General features: G+C 47.8%; 1 protein-coding gene across 1 annotated transcript; it reads left to right on the plus strand.

Annotated features, from left to right (window-relative positions):
- The first annotated feature begins 7,500 nt into the window (after positions 1-7,500).
- On the plus strand, positions 7,501-10,887 carry LOC116091806 (peptidyl-prolyl cis-trans isomerase A-like). The gene is made up of 2 exons (XM_031373263.1): positions 7,501-7,515; positions 10,414-10,887. The coding sequence occupies exons 1-2, from the start codon at positions 7,501-7,503 to the stop codon at positions 10,885-10,887; spliced, it is 489 nt and encodes a 162-aa protein (XP_031229123.1).
- Positions 10,888-13,135: the final 2,248 nt, after the last annotated feature.

Below are 13,135 nucleotides of genomic sequence, written 5' to 3' on the forward strand. Positions count from 1 at the left end.
TCTACTTTCTGAACTGCACCAAATACTACATCATATGGACACTTTTGCACCATTACTTATGTAACTCAGAAGAAAAAAAAAATAGAATACATTCCCACCTTCAGTGTACATAGCCTCCCATTCTAGGACTGTGCCGAACTGGGCCCTTGGGCCCACTGTTCTGAGGAGTCTCATGTAACTGCCCATCAGCTTCACCTTCTTAAGCAGAGGTGAAACTGCCCCTTGTCTTCTCTGGGCCTTGGGTTTGGGGATCTCGTTTTCACTGGTCTCTAGTTCTTTTCCTTTCCCAAGGCCAGGGTCACTTTGAAGAAACAGAAGAGAGTCATGGTCTCTTTGAACCTTTTCTTTCTTTCCCATGTTCATCAGACTCTTCATGGCTCTACATCTCTGCCTGCCTTCTTTCAAGGACAGCTCTCACGGAAGGAGATATAGCTGCGGTGCTACGGGGCCTGGCCAATGCCTGGAATGGCTTGGATCAGACTGAAGGCCCCTGCCACCAGATACAGGGCAGTACAGTAGCAGATAATGCCACTAAGCAGGGCCAGGACCATGGACAAGTCACTTAAGACCTCTGCATTTGCTTTCTGAGCTGTCTCCTAGCTCTGTTCTGAAGACAGCTCCAAAAATAGGCGTAAATGCATTTTAAATAGCAAAGGAGATACTGAGCCCTACGGCAATGAGATATGTACTACTTCTTGGTTATTTTGGTTTTTGGGCGTGTTTGTTTTGATGGCAGGTGCCCGCTAATACAGGGTACCTCCTCAGATCTGTTTGCCTTCAATAGTTAGTTAGTACAGGCTGGATTTGCTGTGATAACAACTACCACCAGACTTCTATGGACAGGCACTTCATTCTCCAGGAGCACCCCGCACGGTCTTAATCTAAGAATCTGTGACTACTTACAGAGACCTGCAGGAAGGTCTGGTCTGAGGTGATAAGACACATTAGTCCCTTACCTGAGATTTCGGCTACTTCTCCCCTCACCCCCCCCACCCCCTGCACCTGTCCCCTAGCTGTATGTTATTCTGCCCCAGCTGTACAAGGTCTTGGGAAGTATGAGAGTACCTGCGGTGTTGAGGGTTAATAGAAATAGGGAATCCATCTACGCAGCTATGGGGGAAGTCATCATCTGTGCCAGGGGTCACCTACACTCCTGCAAGCAACCCTTCACCTCTACTTCTGGAAGCCAGCTCAGGACACTCATTGGTTGACCAAGACGGACCTGGTGTGTTGTTTTGGTTACTTTAGGTACGTCACAAAGTGTTACATTGGTCTGTCATTGATGCCCTGCCTAGGGGAGTAGATGGTGCTTGTGTCTCCTAGGAAAAGTTCCAACAACAACCCTAAGAACCCAGTATCTAAAACCAGCAGGACTCTGTACCTTAAGTCCTACTATGTGGCCATCCTGCCTGTTGCTCTGTTCTCATCCTAGGATGGAGCTGACACGGCATCCCAATGTGAGTACTCACAGGTAGTTCGATGGGAAGAAAGCTCTGTGGGTTTACACTGGTGATCAAATGTTCTGGTTCACAAGTGTCCCATCATGACTGCTAACAAATAATTTACCAGGTATGGCTATAATCCGAACACTTTTGCCTCTAATCCCAGCACCCTGGAGGCAGAGGCAGGCAGATCTCTGTAAGTTTGAGGCCAGCCTGATCTACAGAGCTAGTTTCAGGACAGCCAAGACTATACAGAAAAACCCTGTCTCACAAAACCAAAATAAAATAGAATAAAATAAAATAAAATTAAAAAAAAAAAAAACCAATGTGTAGGGCGAATGACAGGGCCTCACCCAACCCCAAGGGAAAAGGAAGGGTAGACAATTGGGACAAACTTCCTGATGTACTTTGGATCTGGAGTATCTCCCCACTGGTCCATGTATCAAAGACTTGGCCCCAGAGCTGCACTTTTGCGAGGTGGTGGGACCTGAAGGGAGACTCTTAGGCTACTGGGAGTGTGATGGCAAAGGGGACTGTAGGATCCGGGCCCTTTCTGCTTTCTTTGCTTCCTAGCTTCAAAGTGAGCAGTTTAGCTCCACCATGTTCTTGCCACGGTATACCAGCGTACCACAAGCCAAAAGGAATCTGCCTAATAGTGATGGACTGGCAGCCTCTTAACTATGAAAATGAGTGTCTTCTGGTATTTTGGTATCGTGACCCGATGGTGCTTAACACATATTCCACATGACTCCATCTTGGGGGCCTGAGAAGGAGGATCCCGTGGCATCCACGAAGAGGCTTTGCTTCATGCCATCCTTGCCCCTTTGACCTTGTCATGTATATAATGTATAATGCTCTGGAAGCATGCGCTTGGGTGTGAGGGGGAAAGCAAGTGCATTCTCATTGTAGAAACTAAAAAGTAGGATGCACTAAAGGTCAAGAACTAAAAAAATCCCTGTCATCAAATGGTTTATGTTTCTTTCCACACATTTTCCAGATGCATTTCTTTAAATTAAATTGTATTTACTTATGTATTGCTGGACACCACACAGGCATGGCACAGCATATGTGTGGCAATCAGAGGACAACTTGTGGGGCTTGCTTCTCTCCTTCCACCATATGGGTCTTGGCTTACACTCTGATTGGCAGTCTTGGCACCAGGTCCTTTATGTACTGAACCATCTTGCTAGCCCTTGTGTGCATTTTCAAGGACAGTTTCATTAGAATAAAATTCATATACCATCTGAAAGGGCACAGCTTTAGTCTATCGGAGTCTTAGGCCTCACGAGAGTCTGATTTCAGAATGTTCTCATCACCCAATGACAGGGCTGTTGGCAGTCACTCTCTTCCCACATTGCCTCCCCCCTCCAGAAACCGCTCTTCTGCTTTCTGTCTCTATAGATTTGCCTGTTCTAGACACTTCATATGCATGGAATCATGTGTTACGTGGCCTCTGCCTTCTGGCTTCCTTCCCTAAGCATCATGTTTCCAAGACCCATCTGTGTGGGAGCATGTGTGTATATGCGTTTTAAGAAACAAGTTGAAATTACACCGAGGAGGCATTATCTCGGCTTAAACATTTACATATTTACATATTTTAAAAGTTTTCCTTCCATCATTAAATCCTGGAAAAGTAGTACAGACTTATAAAGCCCAGCTTCTAGAGAGGCCAAGGCAGGAGAATCACAAGTTCAAGGACAGCCTGGTGAACGGAATGAGACCGCCTCAAAACAAAAAAGTGGGGGATGATGAGACGGATCATTGGCTAAGGGCACTTGCCACCAAACCTGACAACCTGAGTTCAATCCTCAACATCCACAGGATGAGAAAAAAAGCCTACTAAGTTCCTGCAAGCTGTCCTCTGTCTTCTCAAGCATGCCATGGTACCCCCCAAGCCCATGCCCCCACACCCTTACTCACATACAAATAAATAAATAATAAATACATGTAAAAGAAATAAGCCATGAAAAAGAGGCTAATGATGCAGCTCAGGGGAGGGGCCTTGCCTAGCAAGCGCCAGGCCTTAGGTTTAAGGTCTCAGTAGAAAAAGGAAGCAGAGGGGCAGGACAGTTTGAGCAGTTCTGTACATTTGTGTCTTGGCTGCCTCTCCATGGATGGAGCCTGGGCACTCGGGGCCCTGTGTGAATTGGTATAGTATTTGCACACACAGATGCACCCCTCCTGTGCACATCAGAGCCTCCCCAGATGGCACAGCAACGCCAAGACAACACACTGCCCCATGCCTGTAAAGAAGCATGTCAGTGGAGTAAAGTCGCCCATGCTCTGTCCAGACGCAGTCTGGCAGACAACCGCGTGGTTGTATGAACCTATGCATGCCCAACCCTCGGACATCGACTGTACAACAGCACAGTGTGTGCACCCCATGTTCACTTGAACCTGCCATGCTTACTGAGAGGTGTTTGGGGTGGGGGTTTAAGCATTATAAGCAAAGCTTTGGCAGCTATTAATGTCTATTTCAGTTGCCTGTCCTGTTCTCCCTTCGGGAAGATGCCTAGAAACGGACTTGAGTGTGTTTGAGATGTAAAGCTTTTGGACTCTGCTATTTTCTTTTCTCCAGAAAGTCCTGACCCATGCCACTCACCACAGTAAAGCCTAATTTATTAGCGGGGCTGCCGCACCACTCTGTTCCAGCGCAAACTGTCCCTCCCTGTCCTCAACATAGCAGAGCCACTGTGGGTATTGAGCCTGCTGGGCATCCTCGCAGGCTGCTCCCCTGTTTCCTGACCATCCCTGCTCACTCACCTCTGCTTGGCTCTTAGATGAAACAGCCTCTCCAGCCTTATCTCCTTCTTCCGCAGCTGCGCTGTTACTTTTTTTCTCCTTAGCATTTATCGCGTTCTAATCAACCACACACCATTTACTTATTTTATTATTCAGGCCCACTACAATTAATCAGTAGAGCCTGGCCCTGTGCCTGGCATGAGTAGGCACACAAGAAGTACGTGTTGAATCGAATCCACTGTGGGCACTAAATGCTACTCTTACAAAATTGGGGCCCACCCCACCACCCACATCCACTGCGAGAGTCTTCTACCCACTCCCCATCGGTTCTCTCTTTTTTTTCTTGACTCCAAAATAAATTGAGAGGCAGCTTCCTTTGGAGTTGTTTGTCCTGCCCCTAAATGAAACTTGGACTAGGCAAACCCTGTCAGATAAGCCAGTCTGTGACCCGGGAGAACAAAGGTCGGAAGGAGTTCATGCTTCCGGGGTTCCTAGGGAGGAGAACCCACCAGGGCACCCGTCTCCCTGGGACCTCCCAGGTGCTGGCTCCCCGGCCTTGTGGACAAGGACTGCTGCCCACAGTCCTTGGAAGGCAGTGACCTCTGGAAGAGGCTGTGCTGCAAACCCAAGCCTGGGGACCGGAAAGGCAGGTCTTAACAGAAGCTGGGAAATCCCTTCCTTCCCTGGCCCAGCCAGGCACCGCAGGGAGTCCCTGTAGAGCCTCCCATTGTACCACACTTCCGGCCAAGCTCCTGCACTTTCTACTGTAGCTGGGGAGCGAAATTCCCAAACCCAATATGGTCATGTTTTTAAAGTGCCCACAAGTCAATGAACAAAGTCCCACAATTAATGGTCTAAGGGTCAAATCTGCACCAAAGGAAACAAGTTCAGCGCTCATCTGAATCACAAACTCACTCCGCGGTCCTCCCTCAGAGAGTCCCCTTGGCCCCAGCCCGCCCCCACCCGGTAGGCCCCAGCCGGCACACCACAGCCCTACCCTCCCTACCCTCCTCCGCACAGCCTGGGCCTTGCTCTCCCCAGAAGACCTATAAAGCATAGTGCCTCAGAGATCCAGCCCCGTAACTTCTGACAGGAATATTCTGTACTTCTTTTTGGGAATGTCTGTTAGAGCCCAAATTTGTTCTCTAAAATCTTCTCTGAAGATGTGTGGGTGTGGTGGCTAAGCTATGCAATATGGTCTTTATAAACAATACAAAACAGAAAACATTCATAATGTTCACACAGAAAGTTCTGCAGTTTGATGAGTTTATGGAAGCAAACAATCCCCAGGTAGCAATCTAGGGGTGACACATCCAGGTAAGCTCTGCTCAGATCAACAGACCACTACCTACTCCTGGCCACTCACATTCCCACAGGCCCTTCTCAGATGAGTCTGCTGCTTTCCCACACCACTAACTCTGCTGACACCCGGCCACTGAGACTGGGTTAGGCTGCTCTTGAACTTGGGGGCTTATATGTTCTCCTGTGTCTGGCTTCTCTCAGTGTGAGGCATGTTATTGCAGTAGCTACAATTCAGGGTTTTGTTTGTTTTTGTTTTTTGTGTCTGGGCCATATTCCATTTCAGGAATAGTCAACTTACTTATTGGTCATTACAATGGCGGTCTGGACAGGCCATTCTTTTGTGTCTCTTGGTATTCTCAGCTCCCTAGGGTGTACTTGGAGTAGGGTTGTTGGGTGACAGGACCTGTATGTGCTCAGCTTTGCTAGTCAGGTAGATTCCCACCATGGTTGCCCTCTGGACAGCCATGTCTGAACTCCTGCATGCCTGAGTCTTCACTGACTCTCTCTAGGCTGGTCTTTCCAGTTTCAGTCATTCTGGGAGAAGCATAGTAGCATATGTCTCAGTTTTCATTTACACTAAGGAGCATGTCTTCATTTTAAAACTCTTGCTGTGTGAGGCATGACAGACAGCTCACACTGAGGTTGTAATGGGGATCTGAAGATAGGGCTTGGAGAGGGGCTCCCCAGAACCCAGAAATCAGGGAAGCCATGACAGTAAGGGTTGGAAAAGTCCACTTGCCAGAGAATAAGAGATTTGATGTCATCCTCCACCTTGGTACACCCCAGCCCCAAAACTCCAGACTCTGTCTGTATTCTCCACACCCAGACCAGTTTCCTGTCCTTTCTGGGCAATCCTCCCCCATCTCCTGGTTATCACCTCTCAAAGTGCCACTCAAGGGTCACACTTTGCAGATAGCTCTCTCCACCCTCCCTCCCTCCTCCACTGGCTTTAACTCACTGTGAGTAGCTAATTTGTGGTAAGATTACAGCTTTTGGCATGCTTCTATGACCTGTACAGTTTCCTCCTCCTTCTCCTCCTCCTCCTCCTTCTCCTCCTCTTTCTCCTCTTTCATTTGTTACAGCATTCTGAAGTTGGGAGACATTGCGTGAAAATCTAGCTCTCTAGCAATTCTTAAAAAAAAAAATGAAGGTGAGGTCACCATGGCAACCAGCAGCTGGAAGCTGAGTGGCAGCTGCTACCTTTTTCAGGCATGTGGGTGCCCAGTTGACCAAGGTCCTCTCCCTGATACATGATACCAGCTGGGCTGTGTGTGAGCTCCTCTCAAGCCAGACAGACCTCTAGTGGCATGTGTGGGCTGTTGGTGTTGGTGTTGTTGTTGGTGGTGGTGGTGGTGGTGTTGTTTTAAGAGGTTCATCCAGGAATCCAGGAGGTGGGGGGGAGGTGAAAAGGGAGGAGAGGACTCCAGTAAGGGTGTGGACAGGTTAGCTGTGGGCAAGTGAAGTTCAGCACACAGAAAGACACGGCTTAGAATGGACCTGGAGAAGGCTTCAGGCAGATGACCTTCCACCAGTCCCAACTCCGTGGTCAAATATCCTACAGGATTAAGAGGTCAAGAACCAGAGCCCGGGGTTTTCAGGGCCACAGCAGTCTCACACGGGGATCTTGACAGCTTCTAGTCTCAAGGCCCTCCCGGCCTGGCCTGCAGTGCAGCAAATGTCATGAGTATTTGTTTATGTGTGTATTGTTTTGATGATGTGTGTATGCATGTTCACACCTGTGTGGGTACACATGTGTGTATGTATGTGTGTGAGCATGTGCACATGCACACACATGCACAGAGTCACATAGGCACACACATGAGCCCAAGTGTATAGATGTCCAAAGTGATGGGAGGTGTCTTCTTGAATCTGTCACCACACCACATTACTTCAGATAAGGCAGGATCTCTCTGAACCCAGAGCCTGCCAATTGCAGCTGTCAGCTAGCCAGCTTGCTGTCGGGATCCTCTGTCTCTGCCTCCCAAGTTTGGATCACAGGCTGCCACCAACACACATGTCCAGGTTTCAGGTAGGTTCCAAGACTCTCAACTCTGGTCCTCACGATTGAAGGTAAGTGTTGTATCCACTGAGCCATCTCTCTTGGTGCCTCTCATGAGTATGTAACAGTGCGTGTGATTGGGTGTCCACACCTTCCTCCACTCAGCTCTTATGTGAGAGAACAGGTCTCTCCTCTTACAATACACTCCGGCTTACAAATGTTCATAGGGTGTATTCACACTTAACCTGACTGCAGGCTCCCTTAGGGTCATAGGATAGTTGGGGTTTGGTTTGGTTTGGGTTTTTTTGAGACAGTGTTTCTCTGTGTAGCCCTGGCTGTCCTGGAACTCATTCTGTAGACCAGGCTGGCCTTGAACTCAGAAATCAGCCAGCCTCTGCCTCCCAAGTGCTGGGATTAAAGGTATGTGCCACCACTGCCCAGCCATAGGATAGTTTTAAACCCTTCTGGGAGGTGTGGTGTAGGTGGGATCTTCATCTTTCAGCTTCCCACTTCACACACAGTGGTTTAAGTGGCATGCATCCACTGATGTGACCCAATTGCAAGGACCCATAAACTAATGCTGCACTCCACCTGGGACTATGCTATACCAACATGGGGAACTTAGAGAGAAGCTATTATATTCTTCATCACTTTTCTTGCCCAGCAGCTGACACAAAAGCCTAGGACAGAGAGTGGGGTGTGGGGTGGGGTAGAAAATTCAACACAGTGACTCTGGTCACCAGTCACTTGTTTGTTCCTACAAGCCAAAGTTCAAAAAGCAGGGAAGAAGGGGAGGAGACATGAAGGAGGGACTGTGTGAGGGGAGAACTGGGAGGAGGAGGACTTCGATTAGGATGGAAAGTGAATGAATGAATGAATGAATGAATGAATGAGGGGAAATAAAGTAGGGCAGACAATGGGAAGAACCCTCTACTACATGGAAAGAAAATACACTGAGGTCTGACATATAGCAGGGATTCCCTGGAACTGACCCTTAGTAGCTGCCATTCGAGACCAATTGCATTAAGATATCCTAACAGAGAATCATTCATTCTCACAAAAACAAAACAAAACAACCTTTGTTGAGAATTGTCACTGACTTTTTACTCAAAAAAGCGACTCAACACTTTAGGAAAACTCAGACCAGGGAAAGCGATAGTGACTGCTGAGCTAATGGGAGATGATGTGGCTGTGAGAGAGTTATCTGAGAAGGTGATACTTGAGCTGAAAGCCGAACTGTAAGCATCAGGCAGACGGGCCTGTGCAAGGAGGCAAGGATGCTGAAGGGGCAGAGGGAGGCTGGTGAGAGTAGAGCAGAGATGGGGATGGCCACGGACAGGAGACTCGGCCCTAGAGGCAGGCAGCTCAGCATTTGTGGGCCATGCCAAGGAGGCGAGCGACAAGGAAAGGCTGCCGTGTAAGGAATAAGTCAGGGAGAAGTGGGGATGGATACCAGCGAGGAGCCTTAGGTCCAGGATGGTAGGTAGGTCAGGAGAAGGGTTTTATGTGAAGGTCAAGTTGGAGGAGATGGAGCGGACAGTTCTTGTGAATGTACTGAGTGTGTGAAGCAGAGATGAGAATGGAGCAGAACACCTAGGTTTCCCTTATGTTGGTACTTTTAAATGGTGCACTAGGCATTGTGGGTACTCTTCCATGAGGGCTATAGATTCTGTTCTATTTCTCTACGGAGCCTTGCACTTGCTTATCTGTTTGCTTACTTTATAAAAAAAAAGCAAGCTTGCTGGGGACTGTAAAGTCTGCCTCTGGAGGCAGTTCAGTCCCCAGCACTGGCTAGGTTGTAGGGAGTTCTCCTTACATAGGATCAGTGCTGAGCAGATTATCTGTCACACAGAATCTGGACCATCTCTCTGGTCAAAGTTTTCATTTTAGTATAACTGTAGAATAACATCCTTTGTTTAAAAAAAAAATCATGCAAGATATCTCTAAAACTTTTTGCTGTTTCCACTAATGGAAACATCTTGCTAAACTTCAGTACAGTATCTCACTACTAACACACACACACACACACACACACACACACACACAATTTCCAAGCCACAGGGGCCTTAGATGAAGTTGAACTCCCTCCCTTCCTTCCAAAGCTGCTTTTTCCTTGACTCCTGCCACCCACATCATTTGTTCAAGATGGCCTGGCAGTTAAGTTCATGCTGCTCTTTCAGAGGACCTAAGTTTGGTTTCCAGTATCCATGTGTAGCAGCTCACAATCACATACAACTCCAGCTCTAGGGGAACTACTTTCCTCTGGCCTCCTAAAATACCTAAACCACCTACACCTACACACCCACACACTCACCCACACCTACCCCCCCACACCCACACCCACCCACACCCACCCACCCACACCCCCCCTCACACACACACACACGTAAACAATTTAAAGAAGAGGAGGAGTCAGAGGAGGAGAATGTTGGAGATTGGTTCTCATACTTTGAATTAATCCAGCCGCCCCCCCCCCCCCAATCAGGAATCTACATGTCCAAACACTGAAAGTCCTTGTCCCCAACTGGTTTTTGATCAATCAACAAAAAGCCAACAGCCAGTGGCTGGGCAAGTAGACTGATGTGGAACTTGGAGATTTGCGCAGGCTAGGAACCGGGAGAAAGGAAGGAGAGGAAGAATCCCCATGATTCTGGGGGAGACAGATCAGATTCAGAGCTGCAGATGGAAAATCATCCAAAATGTAGGAGAGAAGGAGTGCCGCCCCCGGAAGGGCTTCCCGGAAGAGTCTTGGGCAGCAAAGACGAGGGGGCTGCCCAGAAGGAGCCAGGGCAACAAAGATAAAATACAGAATTAGAGGGTGTCAAGCCAGGAGTACCGGAGGAGAAGTGCATTACTCACAGGGAGGATTAGAATTGCCCAGCCACCTTCGCAGATGCTACTGTCGCTTTTTGCTGCTGCCCTGGTCAGCCCACCGTGTGCTTCGATGGCGAGCCTTTGGGCCGCATCTCCTTCGAGCTATTTGCAGACAAAGTTCTAAAGACAACAGAAAACTTTCATGCTCTGAGCACTGGAGAGAAAGGATTTGGCTGTAAGGGTTCCTCCTTTCACAGACTGATTCCAGGGTTCATGTGCCAGGGTGGTGACCTCACATACCATAATGGCACTAGAAGCAGGTCCATCTACAGAGAAAAATTTGAGGGTGAGAACTTCATCCTGAAGCATGCAGGTCCTGGCATCTTGTCCATGGCAAATGCTGGACCAAACACAAATGGTTGCCAGGTTTTTATCTGCACTGCCAAGACTGACTGGCTGGATGGCAAGCACCTGGTCTCTGGGAAGGAGAGAGAAGGCATGAACATTGCGGAAGCCATGGAGCATTTTGGGTCCAGGAATGGCAAGACCAGCAAGAAGATCACCATTTCCGACTGTGGACAATTCTAATTTCTTTTGACTTGTGGGCATTTTACCCATCAAACCATTCCTTCTTTAGCTCAGGAGAGCACCCTGCTCTCAATACCCTGCTCGCAATACCCTGTAGTCTCTGCTCTCACTGAAGTTCTTTGGGTTCCATATTTTCCTCATTCCCCTTCAAGTCTAGCTGGATTGCAAAGTTAAGTTTATGATTATGAATAAAAACTAAATAAAGAAAAAAAAAGAACTCCCCAGCCTTTGAGCTAGTCAAGAAATATCAAAAATTAACTGGTGTGCGCAAAAGCATGTGTGTGTATGTGTGTGTGTGTCTGTCTGTCTGTCTGTCTGTCTGTCTTTCATTTGTGAATCCAGAGAGCTCGTGGGTGGGTGCAGCAAGCTCCCAACCAGGACCAAAGCAGTTAGCAAAAATTACCACTACTGGAGGAGAAGGAGGAACCAGAGAGATGGTTTGGTTCCTAGCACCCATGTCAAGTGACTTCAGCTCCAGCACCCAGGGAGCTAACAATGGACTCTGGGAACCTGCCTATGGATACACATATGTCTGTGTGTATATACACACATAGCTTAATATCCTAGAGATTCATTCAACTTGCCTGAAACAATCATTCATTCCTCTGTCCTCAGCATGGATATAGCACTTTGGAGACTACCTGAACTGGTCCAGACTTACAGCCCTGACACCAAAAGCTGCAGTCAACATCTAACTGCCACTCCTGCGTGAATCTGTTTTCATTTCTCTAGGCTAAGTGTGTAGGAAGGCACTCTTTGGTTGTGTTGTAGTTTAGTTTTTTAACAGAAACTTCCATGCCGTTTTGCAGATTGGCTATGCCACCATACACCTATACATCCTACTAGCCACAGATGAGTTATCCAGTTTCTCTCCAGTATCCCTGGCATTCCATTTCAGCCATCCTGAGAAGAGTGTGAGGATCTCTCATCACAGCTTTTATTTGCATTTCCCCAGAGGCTGAAGCCAGTGAGCATCTTTTCATGTGCTTATTTGCCATCTGTAGACCCTCTTTGGTTAAATGTCTATTCATTTCTGAGCTTCCTCTTTTGAAAAGTGAAACTGCCCAGTAAATCTGATATCTGTTTCCCTGCTAGACTTCACATTTGCAGGAGTCACATCTACCAACAGGATGCCAGGTCAAGCATCATTGCCCCAGGGTTCAGGAGATGATCATGGTCCATCAGCAAGGATGACCGAGATACTGTGATGTTGTTAAGTTGGGCAGGAGATGGGATTCATTTGTTTTCTCTCTTCATTGCTACCACTTTGTTTGTTTGTTTGTTTGTTGTGATGAAAACACTGGACACAAACAATTTAAAGGATGAAATGATTAAGTTGGATTCATGACTTTAGAGGTGTCAGGTCGTCCTTTCGGAGAGGGCACGGAGGCATAGGGTTCACATGACTGTGACAAGAAAGTATAGAAAAAGAAGGAATCAGGAAGAAGCCAGGAAGAGATACAGCCCAAGGACAGCCCTCCAGGAGCCTGTTCAGCTCTCCCCTGCCTTCTGCCTTCACCACCCTCAAAAATGCCATGGTGTTCTGAATCCATCAAGGGGATAGACCACCAAGTCAGGACCCTCCAGGTCTAAGGACTCAGAAACACCTTCACAGACATGCCTAGAGGTGCGCTTCATTATCCTGTGGATTTCATAACCCAGTGGAGTCGACAATCAAAACTAGCACTGCCCCCTCCTGCTTCCAATGGGTAGGCAGAGGCTCTTAACCCAGCTTATAGGACCCCGAATCTCCAAGATCTTCCCCAGACATCCTTTCCCACAACCTGTCTCAAAGTCACAAAATGATGAGTTCGCTGTGATGCACATAAGTTTTTAGTATTAATTGCAATTCTACATGTGTATACGACAAAAATCTAGTTAGCACTCTCCTGGACCAGAAAGGGAAGCAGTTAAAAGGAAATATTTAAGAGATATCACAAATTAGTGTGAGAAGGAAAAGGGCTAGCCTGGGTCTCAGGCAGCTGGCAACTGTGGCCCGCACTGTCACTACTCTCTCGGATTTTGCTCTCTGTGACAGTGACTACAACTTGTACAATGTAGGAGACGTTGGACTCACCCAGAAAGAGTGAAGCTGTTACTGAGCTCCGATATGTCGCCTTAAGGACAATGATCTGTTGAGTTGTAGCCTAGGTCCAAGGCACCATTTTGGGCAGTACATGAAGATCAAGGAGGCAGAAGTGGACAAGCTATGCAGAGATAGTCATTGATGGCCCCTCTAAGTTTACTG

Source organism: Mastomys coucha, unplaced genomic scaffold (assembly GCF_008632895.1).
Source record: "Mastomys coucha isolate ucsf_1 unplaced genomic scaffold, UCSF_Mcou_1 pScaffold15, whole genome shotgun sequence".
Classification (NCBI taxonomy): Eukaryota; Metazoa; Chordata; class Mammalia; order Rodentia; family Muridae; genus Mastomys; species Mastomys coucha.